The sequence below is a fragment of the Drosophila ananassae genome, chromosome 3L (assembly GCF_017639315.1).
Source record: "Drosophila ananassae strain 14024-0371.13 chromosome 3L, ASM1763931v2, whole genome shotgun sequence".
Taxonomy (NCBI): Eukaryota; Metazoa; Arthropoda; class Insecta; order Diptera; family Drosophilidae; genus Drosophila; species Drosophila ananassae.
The window spans coordinates 18,682,428-18,700,552 of NC_057929.1; the positions used below are offsets into that span (position 1 = coordinate 18,682,428).

At 45.2% G+C, this 18,125-nt stretch overlaps 3 protein-coding genes and 1 long non-coding RNA gene across 5 annotated transcripts; 2 read left to right on the top strand and 2 right to left on the bottom strand.

Annotated features, from left to right (window-relative positions):
• Positions 1-164: 164 nt before the first annotated feature.
• Positions 165-4,180, top strand: LOC6496642 (senecionine N-oxygenase). Its single transcript, XM_001961282.4, has 6 exons — positions 165-1,082; positions 1,145-1,307; positions 1,372-1,561; positions 1,675-1,846; positions 3,338-3,876; positions 3,931-4,180. The coding sequence occupies exons 1-6, from the start codon at positions 1,049-1,051 to the stop codon at positions 4,108-4,110; spliced, it is 1,278 nt and encodes a 425-aa protein (XP_001961318.1). The 5' UTR covers positions 165-1,048; the 3' UTR covers positions 4,111-4,180.
• A 391-nt stretch (positions 4,181-4,571) lies between these two features.
• On the bottom strand, positions 4,572-10,220 carry LOC6493922 (SWI/SNF nucleosome remodeling complex component). Its single transcript, XM_001961283.4, has 4 exons — positions 9,779-10,220; positions 8,700-9,721; positions 5,727-8,605; positions 4,572-5,650 (listed from the first exon to the last, which is right to left on the bottom strand). The coding sequence occupies exons 1-4, from the start codon at positions 10,027-10,029 to the stop codon at positions 4,646-4,648; spliced, it is 5,157 nt and encodes a 1,718-aa protein (XP_001961319.1). The 5' UTR covers positions 10,030-10,220; the 3' UTR covers positions 4,572-4,645.
• Positions 10,221-10,779: 559 nt separating this feature from the next.
• Positions 10,780-13,170, top strand: LOC6496643 (heat shock protein 75 kDa, mitochondrial). Its single transcript, XM_001961284.3, has 3 exons — positions 10,780-11,025; positions 11,093-12,860; positions 12,917-13,170. Exons 1-3 carry the CDS (start codon positions 10,893-10,895, stop codon positions 13,089-13,091), a joined length of 2,076 nt encoding a protein of 691 aa, XP_001961320.1. The 5' UTR covers positions 10,780-10,892; the 3' UTR covers positions 13,092-13,170.
• A 1,588-nt stretch (positions 13,171-14,758) lies between these two features.
• LOC26514284 lies at positions 14,759-17,761 on the bottom strand. Of its 2 annotated transcripts, XR_006507263.1 has the most exons (5): positions 17,497-17,761; positions 16,284-16,899; positions 15,864-16,220; positions 15,590-15,805; positions 14,759-15,531 (listed from the first exon to the last, which is right to left on the bottom strand). It is a non-coding gene; the product is annotated as an uncharacterized LOC26514284 (long non-coding RNA). The 2 variants fall into 2 exon arrangements; XR_001408795.3 differs by having other exon boundaries at positions 16,284-17,761.
• Between the last annotated feature and the right edge of the window lie 364 nt (positions 17,762-18,125).

The window sequence follows — 18,125 nt, forward strand, 5'->3', positions numbered from 1 at the left end:
GGTGTTAATTTCCATTATCTCAGCACGTTACTTGGCTTCCTCACACCCCTACCGCGACCCATGGAGGACGCACCCCCAACGTGGATTTTTGCATGGGCTTCGCTCGCTCTTGCTACATTGTATCAGTATTAAAAGAAAATGTTATTGTTATTGATTAATATTAATTGTGTACTTCCCTATCGCCTCTTGTAATGCCCCAGACACAATCAAAATTACGCACACACGGCGGATCGCCGAGGAATCGGTGAGCAGAGCTGATAATTATTAATTTAAAGCACAAATAGGCTGATAAACTGGATTGACACAGTGACTCCGGCAAAGGGGGTAGCGTATAGAAACATAAATCTTTGCCGAATCGCAACTGATTGTCTTATCAGCGTCTCCAAGCGGAGAGCTTGGAGCTATTCCTCCGTAGTTTTCCTAGATTTCGGATCGGGATGTCGCGCAACTGCCAGATGTTCTCTTCGCTCCGATTAGTATATTTTTACATACATATATTCCAAGTCAAGAAGTGATAGTTTTATGACGAAAGACAATTAATATTGTGAGCATGATTTATTTTAAAAGTTTGCTACAAACTTGTTGATTCCCATTGCGGGAAGTTGAAGGAAAATTCCGGATTTTCCGGACGCTCGGGAAGCAGATTTCGCAGCAGAGCACGACGTCGGCGTTGGAGTCAACGCAACAGCGTCATAGTTATGTCACCGATAACCACTGACAAGATCTTTTGGGAGGCCCATTGAACGCGACTTGCGAAAGCCCCTTCTTCGAAAACACGCTCGTGTTCCTTTAGCGCCGACTTGTATCCGGGAGGCGATTATCAGCCCCGGAGGCCAGAGCCAGCCAGAGCAAACAGACGAGCAAACCGAATCGCCTCAACTGCAGCGCACGCCGAGGCGTCTTCCCGCGTCTATATCTGTGAGAGCTCTAGCCCTTGGCTTATTCGTCGGTCAGTCGTGGAGGCGGAACGACGTGCTGCTCATTAAGTAAACCCGTCCGTGCCAGAAGCCGTTTTGTCATTGGAGAGCCGAGTGTGACGAAATTACCAATGGACCAGAAGCGTCGCGTTTGCGTAATTGGAGGTAATCGACAATCGCTATCTTTGGAGGAGAGGTGTTTTACATTTTGTAACCCTGATTTCCAGCTGGCACCGCCGGCCTGTGCGCCCTGAAGAACTCCCTGGAGGCGGGCCTGGATGCGGTGGCCTACGAACGGGGAAGCCAGATCGGTGGAACCTGGATCTTTTCCGAGGAAATGCCCAAGGACGACTATGACGAGGTGCACAGCAGTATGTACGAGGGTTTGCGGTAGGTGGAAATGCACTGCACCTACAGATGTACTTAATTCACAAAGGAAATGCATCCATTGCAGCACCAACCTTCCCAAGGAGGTCATGGGCTATCCGGACTACTCGTACCCGGAGGACATACCGGATTCCTTCATCACCTCCCAGCAGGTTCTGGACTTCCTCCGCTCGTACGCGGATCACTTCAAGTTGCGTCCCCACATCAAGCTGCAGCACGAGGTGATAAGAGTGCGTCCTCGGCTGGACGACTGGGAGGTTGGTAGCGACGTCACTTGATTCCGAACCTGTTGTTTGTGTTTTCGCCGATTTCAGGGCCTACATTGTGTAACAGAGCGACTCATGAAGAGCATTCCCTCGTTCACTTCCAGGTCTACGTTTGGGACCACAGTACCAACACCTGCGATCCGGTCTACTTCGACTTTGTATATGTGTGCAACGGCCACTACACAGAGCCGGATTTGCCGGACATACCCGGAATGGAGCTCTTCGGCGGCAAGACCATGCACAGCCACTTGTACCGCAAGGCGGATAAGTTCACAGGTAAGTTCGCACTTCCCGGCTCGCAAGTTGCCAGCCACAGCTAAAAATTAAAATTAGACAACCGTCTGGTCGTCTGGCCAGAGTCCCCACTGGCTCTACCTCATAAACAATCAGCACTCAAGACCTCTGATAATACTGTTTACGCGCAAGTGACATAATAATAACAAGTGCTTAGTTCTCAGTGGTACTAACTTAGTGTTAGTGCAAATTTTAGACACTAGATACACGTGCTTCTTTAGTGATTAAAGATAGTGGCGCTCTTCAGGAAAAAATAAAATGTGTGATAATTCCTATATCAAACTTTTGTGAATGTTTTTCTACTTTTTTTATTTACTCGTTATACATTAGTCAATGCCAATTATTTCATAAAAATTACATTAAAAAAAATAATTGCTTGGAAATGTCTTAAATTATTTTCGAAAAGATTCAGTGGGTGTCCTCGTAGGTGAAGAATGTAGGCTATAGATACATATATACTACTGATTAAGCCGAAGAATTCAATTTCGGTAAGTCGGATCTCGACGAATGACGAACTATTTTATTCGAAAGCTATTTGAGCGTATAATATAAATTATTAATTAGATCATTATCCTCCTCAGTTTTTTCCTCAGCAAAAGGGCTTAGTTTTTGGGAAAATCTTGTTGCATCCCATAAAAAGTACAAATCGATAAATATAAACGGAAAATAAATGTTATTTCCAAAGGAGATGCGGTGTTTTCCACACCTTGTGTTTATGTGATGCAATTTATTTACATGTTCGTCACTGGAATTTTACCTCGTCTCGAGTCTCGTTCGTTTCTTTGAGAAGTATCTCAATGACCCCAGTAGGTTCAATTGATAAGACGCTAAATTTTCTTCCTACTTCATGCGTATGGAATGTTTATTTGTATTTAATGTACAGATGTACATAGGTATGTGAGCTTAACGCGTTCATGTACTTAAAATAAATAAAAAATACAATACGTAAAATAATCTTGTCAGAAATGTTATTTTCCTGTCTTGACGGACCAAACCAAAAAGAAACTTTTTGATTTTTAATTAGAATGATATGGATTCTATTATTTATCCACTAATCCGATCTATCAAACTTCAAAAATATATATACATTTATATGTATATTATATATCGACTATATCCTAGATTATATCTAGACCTAGACTATACATATATATCCTATGTACCTAATCGATAGAAAATGCCATAACTTTCATTAATGTGCAGCTACTTGAAACTTGTTCCAAGTCATATTTATACGAAATTGTTTTAAAACTATAATTCCTAAGGGATCCGTGAACTACATATATCCGATATTTGTGATATCCATTCCGGTCTATCATAAATACAATATACACCTCCATTTAACTGGAAGGGTATATATACTTATATCTGCTTTCCTTTTTTGTTTTATTTTAATAGAAATTAAATATAATCATCTGTAATAATTTGTAATTTTTAAAGCTACAATATTGGAGATCCCCTTCTCTTTTGCAGATGAAAAGGTGTTGATCATCGGGGCAGGACCCAGTGGCATGGACATTACCAATCATGTCCGCGTCGCCGCGAAGCACGTGTTCTTGAGCCACCACTTGCCCACCACCCCGAACACAGCCTTCATGGGCAACGTCACGCAAAAACCGGACGTGCAGCGCTTCACGAAGGAAGGCGCCGTCTTCACGGACGGGAGCAGTGAGAGCTTTGACCACGTCATGTTTTGCACCGGGTACAAGTACACATTTCCGTGCCTCAGCACCGACGTGGGCATCCAGGTGATCGATAACTTCGTGCAGCCGCTATGGAAGCACTGCATCAACATCAACCACCCGACGATGGCCTTCGTGGGTCTGCCCTTCAATGTGATCCCGACCCACATATTCGACATGCAAGTGCGCTTCACACTCAAGTTCTTCACTGGACAACGGGAGTTTCCGCCGCGAGAGGAGATGCTCGCCGAGCTGGAACTGGAAATAGGGGAGCGCTGGGGCTGCGGAGTGCACAACCGGAAGAAGGCTCACCAGATGGGCGAGAGACAGGTGGGTGCCCAATCGAGCAAACCGAAACTTTTCCAATTTCATGATTCATTTTAGTTCGTCTATTACAACGAGCTGGCTCGGATCGCTGGCATCGAAAACATCAAGCCCGTAATTCACAAGCTGATGAAGGACTGTGGCAAGAAGTACATATTCGAACTGGACACCTACAGAAGCAACCGGTACACAATTGTCGACGACGAGAATTTTTTGAAAAACGGAAGAGCTGGTGCTTGATTTTGAAGTCTGGAACCTTTGGTCTAAAATAACTCAATAAATTAAAAACACAATGTTAAATATACCTTAATCAGCGGACCCCTCATTTGCAGATTTGCCAGTGGAGTCTTTTCTATAGATCCAGTTGTTTTTAAAAACCATGAAATAGAGATGTCTTGAGCTTAGTTACACCTCCTCAAGGTCTTAAGCCTAAGGGGTTACATGGGTTTCTCGCAAAACATACAAAAATTTTACTTTTACTTCATATCTCGGAGTAGAATTAGTAGTAGGAGTAGATAATACATTTAACTTTTAAATGAACAAAGGAAAAGACCATACCATACTATACCCCTACTATGATTAACTATCAATTAGGTTGTCTTTTCACACTTAGTCCTCCTGCTTTCGCCACACCCGTTCATTTCTAATAGCCTTTTCAGTTAATGCCATCACCCATGCTATCGTACCTTATAATAGACGCTCGCATTTTCTGTTTTTTACAGGATAAAAGTCAATTTATTAAACAATTTGTTAGGTGTATAAAATTACTATGAAGCTACTGGCTTAGCTCGTACATAATGTGAGAGAGTACTCCGCTGGCTTCCACATTACTCAAGGCCACGTTGGCCAAGTGGGGCTCGTACCGCTTTAAGCAGCGCTTGGCCGTCGACGAGTATGTGACCAGGTTCCGAAGGATGAGCGCCGCTGTAAGGCGTATGCTCTTAGTGACAGGGCCCTCGTTTTCGTCCATCAGCTCCTTGGAGTTGGTGTAGTCGGTGGTGTGTCTATTCATGGCCTGCATCGCGGCACTCCCAACAATGGCCGCTGTCGGAGCTGGGGAGGATACAGACGACGGACCGCTGCCGCTTCCCGCCGGCCGATGACCATGACCTTCGTTGCGGACTATGGTCACGGAGGGCTGGGTGGGTGCCACGTTATGGATGCCTGTGGCCAGGCGGCGCTGCATGGCAGCTCGGAGATTCTCCGTTGTCAAATGGCGATCAATCAGGTGAGTCATCAGCGAGTATCGTTTGCGCGCCCGGTTGTCGCAAAAGGTCGGTCCACTACCCCACTGGCAGTAGATGTCAGCGTCCGAATCCAAGTGGTCGGGACAGTGGACGTTGCACACGTGATACTTGAGGTCGTTTAGCGACTTGAACTTCCGACGAGGGCAGTTGCGCCAGTCGCAAATGTACAACCAGTTGGCATCCACTGGCACGGCGGAGGGAACCGGCGTGGGACTGTTGCTGGTGGGGGGTGCGGCGTACACGCTTTGGCTGACCACCACCGCACTGCTACTGCTGCTGGTGACGACCGTGGCGGTTACATTCGCGGGCTGGTCTGCTGGCTTGGCTTCGCTTGTGGCTGCCACGATTGCCTTAGCCCCCCCTCCCGATGCGGCTTCGCTAACAGCTGCTTGGGATACAACTACTGCCTGGGTGGTTGCAACCTTTTGGGAAGCGGGATGGGGCTGTAAGGATTTCTTTGCTGCAATGGAGGCTCCTGGTGGAGCCACAGGAAGTGATACGGCCGCCACCTTGGGTTTAGCTGGTTCCGAAATCTGCAAGAGAATGATGTGTTCGCATTAATTGAAGCTTACATTATAACTTAAGATGTATTTAAGCCGAAATACTTACAGCGGGCATAGTAATCTTCTGCTGAATAATCGAAGGATGATGGGTCTGCTGCTCCAGAACGGTGCGGATGTGCTGCTGCTGCTGTTGCTGAAGAGCTACGGTACCAGTGGCGGTGGGCGCCGGCTGGGAAGTAATAATTGTCTGCGAATTAAGCTGACTTTGCTGCACAGGGGCCGCTGTAGCCGGGGTCTGAGTGATGAGTGTCGTCTCCTTGATGCCTCCCAGAAGAATCTGCCTTTTCTCGGGCACAACAGCCCCGCTTCCAGCCGCGGTGGAAGTTGCAGTTGCAGGGCCTGAGATGATGTGCTGCTGGATGATGGACTGATGTTGCTGCAACTGGGGAATGGGTAGGGATGTGCCCGTTTTTGTGGCCACAAGGCGTTGTTGCGGCAACACCTGCGGCGAGACTAGTTGCGGCTGTGGTTGCGGCTGGTGGAGCTTTATGGTAGCCGGTATCTGGTTTAGTTGGGAAAGCAGCGAGGGCGACATTTGGCCAGCTCCCAGTGTTGGCACGGGACGCTGGGGAGCTAGAAATATTTGCTGCGGGGGAGCTCCAGTACGCGTCTGTGGCGTCTGCGGGCCGGTTGTGGTGGTGACCAAAACCTGTTGGCCCTGCGGCGTGGTCATGAATACCTTTTGCGTTCCCGGCACGTTACCTGCCGACGCTCCACCGGGCTGCTGGAGAATGATAATGGTCTTTGTTTGTTGCTGCGGCGCCTGGGTTACCAGCAGCGTTGGAGGAGCTGTCTGCGTTGGTGGTGCCACTGCCGGCTGGGTTTGTTGGGCCACCAGATACGTCTGGCCCTGCTGGTTGGTAGCCAGAACATACTGTGTCTGCGGCGCAGGAGCAGCGTCCATGGATGTCTTCGACTGTATGATAACCGGCACAGTCTGCAGTCCCTGGTCTGTTTTAATTGTGGCTGTGGTGGCCAGCTTGAGCTGCGGGGGTGGGGCTGGGGAGGACACGCTGCTGGCGGGAAACAGCAACTGGCGCTGGGTCGGCTGCACTTTGGCTGGAATGAGCTGGAGTTGTTGTTGCTGCGACTGCTGCTGGGGCTGCTCCTGGCTGGTCTTTGCTAAAGGTGGAACGTCATCCAAGTCCTCGTCCTCCAAGATTGAAGCCGCCAAGTCCGCATAGAGATTTGCCGCATTTTTTGAGGGCGTTACGTGGGGCTCATCCTTGGAACCCGCGGCGGAGGATAAAGAGCTGCTAGCAGCATCCAGAGCTATTCTTTTATTTTGCTCCTCGTCAATTGTAAGTTTCCGCTTGGCAGCGGCTGCTGCAATTATCAGGCTGCGCCCTGCGGTGTCTTTGGTCACAACATTTGCACCACTGAGTGGTGCTAGGGGCGGTGGCGCAGAATCCGTGATCGGCTTCTTCTCGATGGTCAGCTGTGGGTGCAGAGGCTTGATAGTGGTTTGTCCCACCTTCACAGGCGTGTGCTGCATCAGTGGGTTGTTCACAAAGGCGCTAATGGCTGTAGAGGTGACTTTAATAGGCTGTGTTCCGGCAGTGACCGAAGCGGTGGTCGCCACCAAGGCAGGCGGTTGAGGTGTCAGAATCTGAGACTGCCCCTGGGCCTTTTGCTTCTGCTGCCGCTCAGTAACCTTGTTGGCTAGCAGACTTTTGATCAGCGAGGAGCTGGGTGGCGGCGTGGAGGCGGTAGGATTGGCAGACGATTCTTCAGTAGCAGCATCTACAGGTTCGCTTTGCGAGGGCTTCGGCAGAATCGGAGTCTCCTTCTTGACAGGCACCATAGTGGGGAGTGGTTTCTGCTGCACGGTCAGAGGTTGGGCGCGCATCCGAATTCCGACGTAGTAGCTTCCAGGCAGCTCCGTGCCATCCAACTGGCGCACAATAACCGGTCCCACAGTTTGATTGAATATCAACCGCACCAGGCGCGGAAACTGCTTGTGGTTAACCACCGACAGCTTTCCAGACTTCTGGCAGTGGGACAGATAGATCCGGTAAAGCTCCGCTTGCTCTACGCGCAGTTCGTGGCCAGAGCCTGCTCGCTCGTAAGTAGCGCCCAGCCAGGAGAGGGCGTACTGCTCGTCTTCGTGCGTGAAGCTCTGAGGGGCGGAGGGTGGAATCGGCAGGGCAACGGTCGTGGTAATTGGGGGCAACTGGACCTGTGGCAGGCTGGGCACTGGTAGATGCACCTGCGGCAGACTAGGCACCGGTAGACTGGGCACTGTCGGAAGAGACGGAACTATCATTGTCTGTGCCGGCACTGAACTGGACATGGCCTGCTGCTCCGCGAACGGCAAAAGCACCTGGGTCTGGGCGGGCGAGGGAGTGGGCAGAGCCACGGGGGGCTTAACAGCAACCTGCAGAGAAGAGGGCAGCGACGTGAGCACAGCAGCCGCAGCCCCCGCAGCTGGTGTCTGCATAGCGGGCACGTTGTGGGACATGGAAGCGATCATATTGCCCGGCACCACCTCTACCACGCGCATGAGGATGCATCCGTCGGCGCCGTATGTCTGTGCTTCCACCGTAATAAGCGCCACCAATTGGTCCACCAATCCGCGCACCTGCATAAGCATCGAACAGGGACGAGCTCCAAGAGAGCTAAGAGCGTACACCGCCTCGAGGGTAAATATCAGAAGCATCACATCCGTCAACGAGAGCAAGAGCATGGCCCGCTGGTAGAAGTCCAGACCCAGGCATCGGTTGATATGCTGAGAATTTCCCTCCCGACCACAAAGCTTGTAAAGGATCTCGAGACAACAAATGACCACTGCCCGGTCGTTCGAGTCCACGCCCTCGCAGAGCGTGGCCAAGAGGTTTCGCGAAAGCTCATCCGTGGTTGGATCCTGCAGTTCGAATTGATGGGCCAGGTTACCAGCTGTTTCCAAAGCCTGGATGTGAACATTACCTGAAAAATAAGGCATTGAAAAATCAGGTATTTAATTATAATTTAATTTAAACTATGATAATAAGGCAATGGTGTGGCCACGTTTCATACTTACTCCATCGCACATTGGCACCCATGACCAGATATCGCCAAAGGGTGCGGTTAGAGGACAGGATTGCGTGATTTTCTTGATGAAAACTGAGGGTTCGAATGAGCTGGACGATCTGAAGCACACGCTGGCCCATACGTTCGTCGGTGCCATTGCTGCGCCGCAGGTTGAGGAAGTCCAGCTCGTCACAGGCCGCCAGCAGCTCACTGCGACCGGCAGAGTCCTCGCTGTCCTCCTTGGTGATGAGACCGTTGTCCAGCCATGCCTGCTCATCGGTGTAGAGCTCAAGGATCTGAGGCCTGTCGTACAAGAGATCTCGCCAAAAACTTAGCTGCGAATGCTGCCGTACCTCCGCATAGCTGTGTTGAAAAAGCTGACGTATGGTAAAATCTGCATACACGCCCAAGTGGGCCAGGAGCACGTCCAGCAGCTTGGGACACTCTGAGAGTTGCAAGGTGTGTCGCACCTCGTTGGCCATCAGAGTGCACACGTTGATGGCAAAGTCCTGCTCGTTCGGTAAAGGCGAAAGCAAAGATAGCAAAAGCTTCTCGTAGCTGCTGTGCCGGTGGAGCTGGGTAGATAGCTTGTACTGCCTCCGTCGCTCAGAATTCACAGAGTGCTGCCGCTGGTTGTATGACATTGGCACTGCCGGAAGCGTTGAGTGAGCCAGACCAAAGATGCTACTAAGGCCGCCGCCTCCACCTCCTCCGGCCAGAGCCCTAGAACGGACCCGCCCTCCGCCTAGCTCAGCATTCTCAATGGCCGCCTCCAGGGCCTCCATCTTGTCCGGATCCTCACCAAAGAAATTGAGGCGCTCGTACTTGTCCAGATAACGCCGGTAGATATGTTTAATGCCAGCAGTACCGTTGACACATCGCTCTCGTAGGGTCTCTAACGCACTGTACACCTCATCCCACTCGTCGCGTAGATTCACTTTGTTGAAACCTCCGCGCTCGGTCACCTCTTGGTATAACTTGTACAAGTCCACCTGTTTTCCATTAATCTTGGCCGTTTGGGTCATGGGCGTGCTGATGAAAAGAAAAAATTATGAGGAAAGTTTCATAAAAACAGTGCTCTCCTATTACCCCCGCCGCTCATGAAACTGCTGCAGGTCACGCCAGAATTCCTCGGGGGCCGAGGCTGGCTGCTCCTCAATCTTCTCTGGCACAGGCGGTAGTTGGATTCTCGCGCGCAGTGGAGTGCCGACCGGCGCCATCATCGCCATGCCCTTTCCCGGCATCGGCATTTCACCCGGCAGGGCGCCAACATTGTTGTTGGCAGCTGCGGGAAGCGACTGCAGCAGCACCCTTACACTGTCTATAGTGGAGGCGCTCATTTCCACTAAAATTCAGGGTTTTTGTCGGCGGTAACTTTTTAGCACATTATTTTGAATAAGTAAGACACGCAATATTAAAATTAACTAATTAAAAACTCCACAAAAATTACGACGCGGACGCGTTTCTATGGCATGGTGTTGGAAAACGCTCTGTGGAGTTGCATTTTCAGCTAGGGTGTGACCAGAACACAATAACCTATTTCACTTGAAATAACGATATAAAAGAAACTATTCAAAACTAATTACTATTGGCTTAAACTTAATATAACATTTTAAGTTATTTATTATTTTGTACCTCCATTTTTTTTTAGTTTATATATTAATAATATGGTAGGTTGCACATCTAGTATATTTCGATTATCGATATACATAGATATATTTTTAACATATCGATATCGATTTTGAAATCAACAGAAAACTAACAAATGAACTTCTTTATTCTTTAAAGATTAATCTGTTGTATTTTTGTTATTGAATATTTAATTACAATTAAATAGAAACAACTTTTCTCAAAAAATAAAATTTCTCATATACCTTCATATTTATATTCAAAACATAATGGAAAAAATATAAATATGAAAATTACATAAATCAATAATATAAAGAAAAAATAATTAAAAAAATAATTTCGATGCTGGATCAATGAATTGAAAAAAAATGTAATTTATTTTATTTTTAATTTATAATTCAATCAATATTAAATATTACTCCCACCTTGTAAAGAAAAGCAGACGATACTATCGTAAATAGTTTCATTTTTGTTGCTTTGTGGACCACTGTCACACTACACATGTGCGCTGAGACAAAACTCAATTGAGTAACATATTTTTTTAAAGAAGAGAAGTTCCCGGCAGTTACACAAAATGTCAGTCCGAGCCATTGGAGTGCTGGGCCAGGCGCGACACCTGGGCCGCCTTGCGGGGACGATGCGTCAATGCCTTCGCCCCGCTTGGGGTGCCCTCCATCGCGCGGTGGATTCGAAGCGGTCACCGGCCGGTAGGTCCATCTCCCGATATCCAGGCGAATCAAAATCTTTACGTAACAGCAACAAACTTCTTTCCAGGCTTTCAGATGCGGGGCTTTGCCACCGAAACAGAGGCCAAGACTGGGTCTGTTGTAGACAAGCACGAGTTTCAGGCGGAAACGCGTCAGCTACTAGACATTGTGGCCCGCTCGCTGTACTCTGACCATGAGGTTTTCGTCCGAGAGCTTATTTCTAATGCCAGCGATGCTCTAGAAAAATTCCGTTATACACTTCTTAGCAGCGGGGAAGCGGAGCTGGCGGGCATGGATCGGCCCCTAGAGATCCGCATCACCACGGACAAGCCACAAATGCAGCTGATTATCCAAGATACGGGAATTGGAATGACAAAGGAGGAGTTGATAAGCAACCTTGGTACAATTGCTCGCAGCGGCTCCAAGCAGTTTCTGGAGCAAATGAAGGACAGCCAAAAAGGCGCTTCGTCAGAGGCTTCATCCAACATTATCGGACAGTTCGGCGTGGGCTTCTACTCGGCTTTCATTGTAGCCAACAAGGTGGAGGTCTATACTCGGGCGGCCGTGTCAAATGCACCTGGATTGCGATGGTCTACAGATGGAAGCGGGTCGTATGAGATCGAGGAGACATCGGACGCCGAGCTGGGAACGAAAATCGTGTTGCACCTGAAAACTGATTGCCGAGAGTACGCTGACGAGGAGCGCATCAAGGCAGTAATAAAGAAGTACAGCAACTTCGTGGGCTCACCGATCCTTCTGAACGGTAAACAGGCTAACGAGATCAAACCATTGTGGCTATTAGATCCTCAAAGTATCAGCAAGGAACAGCACCACGACTTTTATCGCTTCATTAGCAACAGCTTTGATATCCCTCGCTTCACACTCCATTACAATGCCGATGTGCCGCTAAGCATTCATGCGCTTCTCTACTTCCCGGAGGGCAAACCTGGTCTGTTCGAGATGTCTCGCGACGGAAACACTGGCGTGGCCCTATATACTCGCAAAGTGCTCATCCAATCTAAAACCGAGCACTTATTGCCCAAGTGGCTGCGCTTCGTGAAAGGCGTAGTCGACTCAGAAGACATTCCACTGAATCTCAGCCGCGAACTGCTGCAGAACAGTAGCCTTATCCGCAAGCTCTCCAGTGTGATATCAACCCGAGTGATTCGCTTCCTGCAGGAACGCGCCAAGAAGCAACCAGAAGAGTATGAGGCCTTCTATCGGGACTACGGACTCTTCTTGAAGGAGGGAATCGTTACTTCCAACGATCCTGCCGAGAAGGAGGAGATCGCCAAGCTTCTGCGCTTTGATTCTTCCAAGTCAGAGACTCAAAGTGGTCGTATGTCTCTGGAGGAATACTACAAGACAGTTCCAGCTGATCAGCAGAATATTTACTACCTGGCAGCCCCCAACCGAGTCCTGGCTGAGTCGTCGCCTTACTACGAGAGTCTAAAGAAGCGTAACGAACTAGTTATATTCTGTTATGAGCCCTATGACGAGCTGGTTCTCATGCAGCTGGGCAAGTTCAAGAGCAAAAATCTGGTATCTGTAGAGAAAGAGATGCGAGAGGAATCCAAAGATGTCAATGCTGCCACCGATTTTGGCGAAGGCAGCCTTCTGCGCTCTGAACTGGACTCTCTAATACCCTGGCTGGAAGGAGAACTAAAGGGCCATGTCGTGAAGGTAAAGGCCACCTCTCGCTTGGACACACACCCGTGTGTAATCACCGTTGAGGAAATGGCAGCGGCACGTCACTTTATTCGCACCCAAAGCCATCAGGTTCCCGAGCAGAATCGATTTGCACTTCTGCAGCCCGAGTTAGAAATCAACCCAAAGTGAGTTTATTTGAAATATTTTTTAAAATAATTTTTTTTACAAACATGTCTTGCAGGCACCCTATCATCAAAAAGCTCAATAAGCTTCGCGAGAGCGACCAGGAGCTGGCCCAGTTAATAGCTAAGCAGCTGTTTGCAAATGCAATGGTGGGTGCCGGGTTGGCGGAGGATCCTCGCATGCTCTTAACCAATATGAACACCCTGCTGGCACGGGCATTAGAAAAGTACTAAAATACGGCTCTTTTGTTAAAATTTACCGTTAATTCGTGTAATTAGTTAATAATAAATGTTAAAATAGGTATAAAATTAATAAGCGCTTTTCATTTATAATGGGTTTAAAAGAAAAACATGAAAGGAAAGCTAACTTCGGGCGGAGCCGAAGTTGATATACCCTTGCAGTTAATATTGTTTCATTTCCGATCGTTCAGATATATGGATATAGAATATAGTCGACCGATCCAGGCCGTTCCGACTTATATTCTACCTGCTCGATACCTTTAAAAACGAGAGACTAGTTTGCTTAGAAACCGACAGACAGACGGACAGACGGACATGCTCATATCGACTCAGGAGGTGATCCTGCAAGGGTATACAAAAACAAGAAAGGAAAGCTAACTTCGGGCGGAGCCGAAGTTGATATACCCTTGCAGTTGAGTCGCAGTCCGCTAGGTGGCGCCACGCATCTTATATTATTAGATATATATCGGATCGTATATAGTCGGCCGATCCTTATAAAACTTGGCATATTGAATTATTTTGCCCAAAGAGTAATCTGTACCAAGTCCCATCTTTCTAACTTAAAAAACACCAAAGTTATGCCAATTCCGATCGTTCTATGACAGCTATAGGATATAGTCGGCCGATCCTTATGAAATTTTGTACATAAGATATTTTGGTCAAATATAACATGTGTGAAAAGTCCCAACCAACTTAAACTTAACTCAACTTAAAAAACAAGTTATGATCCTGATCAAGAATATATATACTTTATAGGGTCGGAGATGTCTCCTTCACTGCGTTGCACACTTTTGACCAAAATTATAATACCCTTTGCAAGGGTATAAAAAGAAAATCTACTTATAGTAAATAAAATGTTATTGCATACTTTTGTATGTTTTGGAATAAACAAATTAAACAATTCAGTAGGGAAGAATAAATAATTGATAACTATAAATGGTCCGAATTGGCTTTATTTTATTTGAAGATAAAAATTCATTTGGGATCAGAATCCGAAGAATCCGAACTAGCACTGGTAAAATATGAAATTTTTTCAGAACATACTTACAGTTTCTGCAGTATGTTAATCATCTTAATGAAACGGATTAAAACGATTAGAGAAAATTCTTTGTCATAAATTGGATTTTGCCCAAAATACTTTGACCGATCATACCTAATTTGTAGTTTCTTACTCATAGATCGACTCAAATAACAAATAACCATAAACGTTATCATTTTTTTCCACTCTATGAAGTTCCCTAAAAATGGTAAGGATTGATTATTATCTTATTAAAAACAGGACTAGGCAGCCAACATTGAATTGTTAAAACAAACAAATAAATGCTTTAAAATATGTTATTTTTTCCTATCACAGTCCAAATAAAAAAGTCACTAACACTGGCTGAAAGACAAACTAGCGCAGGGAATCTTCCGATTGAAAACCTATCGAATCTAACGGGGCTATATAAGCTGACCAAAAACATTAAGTAGCCACAGAGCTGCCTTAGCCTTCCGTTAGAACAAAATTAGGTAGCGTTAAACCTTCAATGGAAAATTTTTTTTTTTTAATTGTAATTTTTACTTTTTATGTAATAAATATATATAATAAATATTCTTTCATTCATTTGGCCCTCTTCGACTTAGAGGCCTGCCTGTTGCCTAATATTTTTTTTTTTTTTTGGTAGCAGGGTAACGTTTATTTAAAACTGTCCTTAGGGACAACCATTAAATGTTATGACATTAACTTCACTTATTGATAATTTACATATTAATTGGAGAACTAGATTAGAGTTTAATTAGGGCAGAAATTTAGCTTAATTTATGGTGGTTGATTATTGTTATGATATCCTGGGGAGGTCCAGCGGGTGCGTCCTTTTCAGTCTTCTGGGCCGGTCGCTGTTGTCCAGCAGGGAGTTGGCCAACAGGTTCGGGTGGTCATGTAGCTTCTGCGTGTATCGTGCGCTGCTTCTCTGGATCTCGTCCTTGACCCAAGGAAAATTGAGAACCTCATGGATGGTGCGGTTGTCATGATAGACATGGGCCCCAGTGGCGATTCGAATGGCTCTATTTTCAAATGTTTGAATTCTTCGGACATTCGTCTTGCTTGCGGTGCCCCAGAGCTGTATTCCGTACGTCCAGATTGGGCGTATTACGGCCTTATATATGAGGAGTTTCGAGGAGGTTCGCAGCTTAGATCTTCTACCCAGAAGCCAGAGGAAGGATCGAAGTCTCTCTTCTGCCTGTTTTCTTTTCTTTATAATATGGGGCCTCCACGTGAGCCTCCTGTCAAGGGTGAACCCCAGGTACTTGGGATTATCTTCCTGCGGGATTGGGGAGCCGTTGAGGTACACTGAAGGACAGTTGCCTTGGCAGAGAGAAAATGTGGTGGCGGTGGACTTCTCATTATTAACTTCAATATTCCATCTCTTTTGCCAGTCGCTGAGTAGGTTGTTGCCTAATATAAAATGCAAAATTAAATAAATTCCACATATTTTTATTAAAGTAAACCATACCTCTTCTCTCCTCGATCGTAAGGTTTGTGATCCGTCAATAAGTCATATCTTGTCATTTAATTTCTCAAAACCTTCATTAGCAGCCTCTTGCAGTATTCCTCCAATACTGCAAGACCCAATGCTTTCAAATACATCAGAGTTCACCCATTGGAGGGTCACCGTCCGCTCCGGAAACGTATCAAAAGTATTTTTTAAGAAATGTTCAATACTTGCCAACTGAAATGAAAAATTCAACACATTATTTCAATTTATATATTATTAAAAAAATGCTTACCTCGGCGACATATCGGGGTTTCAATAAATCAGGCACACCTCTTTCCACAATACTTTTAAAAGAATTAATTTCATTGACATATGTTGATTTGGTTAAAGGTCGCTTTTGAAGCCGCCTCAATATAATTTCAACATGTCCTTTTTTGACTAATTTGTCGACCAGGTGACTGTGATCGTATAGGACCGGCAGACCATGGCTTTTCAGAAAATCAATTGCATCATAATTAGATGCACATTTGTCTGCAACTGCCCCTGCTAATCGGCTATATAGAACGCCGTCAGCTTTGATGAGGTCAATTGCATGTTTTATGCCATTTTTAATTTCTGCCCATCCTATTCTTTCATGGCCCGAAGTCATCTTAAAATAATAAAATATATAATTAAAAATTATACATGCATCTACTTTACCAAATGTACTCACTGTTTTCAGATAAAATCTGCAAGTGTCCTCTGAAGTTCGACGCCCCCACACAAAACACCTTCCACTTTGAATAGTGGGAGGGTGCATTATATGCTATAATATGTATATCTTACGTTGAGGTCCTTTAAATGGAACTCGTCAAAAATTAAAAAAAAGGATCATTTGTAGTATGGAAATACTTCAGATTGCTCCCCATCCCCCAACGTGAAGCTCCTTCTCTCCACCCACTCTATGAATTCTGCAGAGAATTCCATACTCTTGAGGGCGGTTAACTTTGTTATTTTATTATAGACCATCTAATTATAAATATGTATATATTACACTTACAGCTCTTAAATGCAATATTTGAAAATTTCCATTAAAATTGGATGCCGCAATGGCAAAAATTTTTCAACCATGGAAACTTTCAGGAGCATTCTTTAAAACAAACATTTTATTATTTATTATATTATTATTATATAGTCCCTTATCGTGCTCACTTTAACATTTTTCAGAGAGAAGTAGCATAGAGGGCACTGCAATTTATGGTTTACCCACTTCTTTCCATTAGCATCAATGTGGGCCACCTTCTTCCATTTAAAATCGTACTAAAAACGGTAGGCCGGTGGGAGCGGTTCTGGAGAAGTCGGTGGTGTCAGCACAGGAGGAGGTGGCAGCAGAAGGTAAGCCACCATCAAAAAAGGCAAAACGTGAATTGATATTTTTAAAGGAAAATAGGAAATATAGGAAAATTCATTTGATGGAAAAATTCTCATAGGGATCGGGCAACTATATATGATCCGATATATATATAATAATATAATCTGCTACCTAAGTGCAAGGGTATATCAACTTCGGCTCCGCCCGAAGTTAGCTTTCTTTTCTTGTTATTTAGTGATCGCCGAAAAAGCATTTGTTAATTTGGACCTATATCGCAATATTATTGAGCGAAAAAAATCACAAATAAAGATTATTTTTTACTTTTATTTTTTCCCTTAGAAAATAAAATATTTTTTTTATGTTTAAAATTATTGATTACGTTAGTTGAAAAATCGATTTTCGACAAAAATTCGGTTTTTTTATTGTTTTAACCAATTGGAACTTTTCATCGGATGAGGAAATCCTTCCACTCATTTATGAAAAATATATTTACGAAGCACCAAGCTGCTTTGATGTGCATTTTACATACATAAAACTGATTTACATCATAAAATTACATACTACCCAGTTATACCTTGTAATTCCTTGTCTCGAAGACCTTGGGAAAATTTTATTAAGACAGGTTGAGTAGTTTGCGAGAAATCTTGTCAACTGACTTTGAAAAAAGTTTGCGCTTCAGCAAGGGTTTACACTTCTGGAATCCTTCTTCCATGCCGAGATAGGCTTTTCTGACCAGCAAGGCGCCCACTCTTTCAAAATGGTTAGAATTTAACCATTTTAAATTTATACTCCTGTCAGGATATACCCGGAGCACTTCTTAATAAAGCATTCCAAGCTGAGCAACTGAAATGTTAAAATTATTATTAAATTTTTTTTCGGAACATTTTTTTTTAAATGAAAACTTGCCTCGTCTGTGTAGCGATCCCTCAGTTCCACTGGGACGGTGTCACCGACTACTTTTTTTTTATTTTGTTAAATTTGTAACAAAATTGTTTTTTGAAAATAATACATCGAGATAAATGTGTGTATTAATTTCGTCAATATGACCAAAACGGAGCATTGTTGCACAAAAATGGTTTAGGTCATAAAGAACTGGTATTTAATTTTTTTTGCAAAAATGCTATTGCGCCGGCCAATTTGTTTTTTAACCGAGTAAAATGCTTCAAGACTGCTTCAATGCTCTCCTTAATGGCGACGAATTCT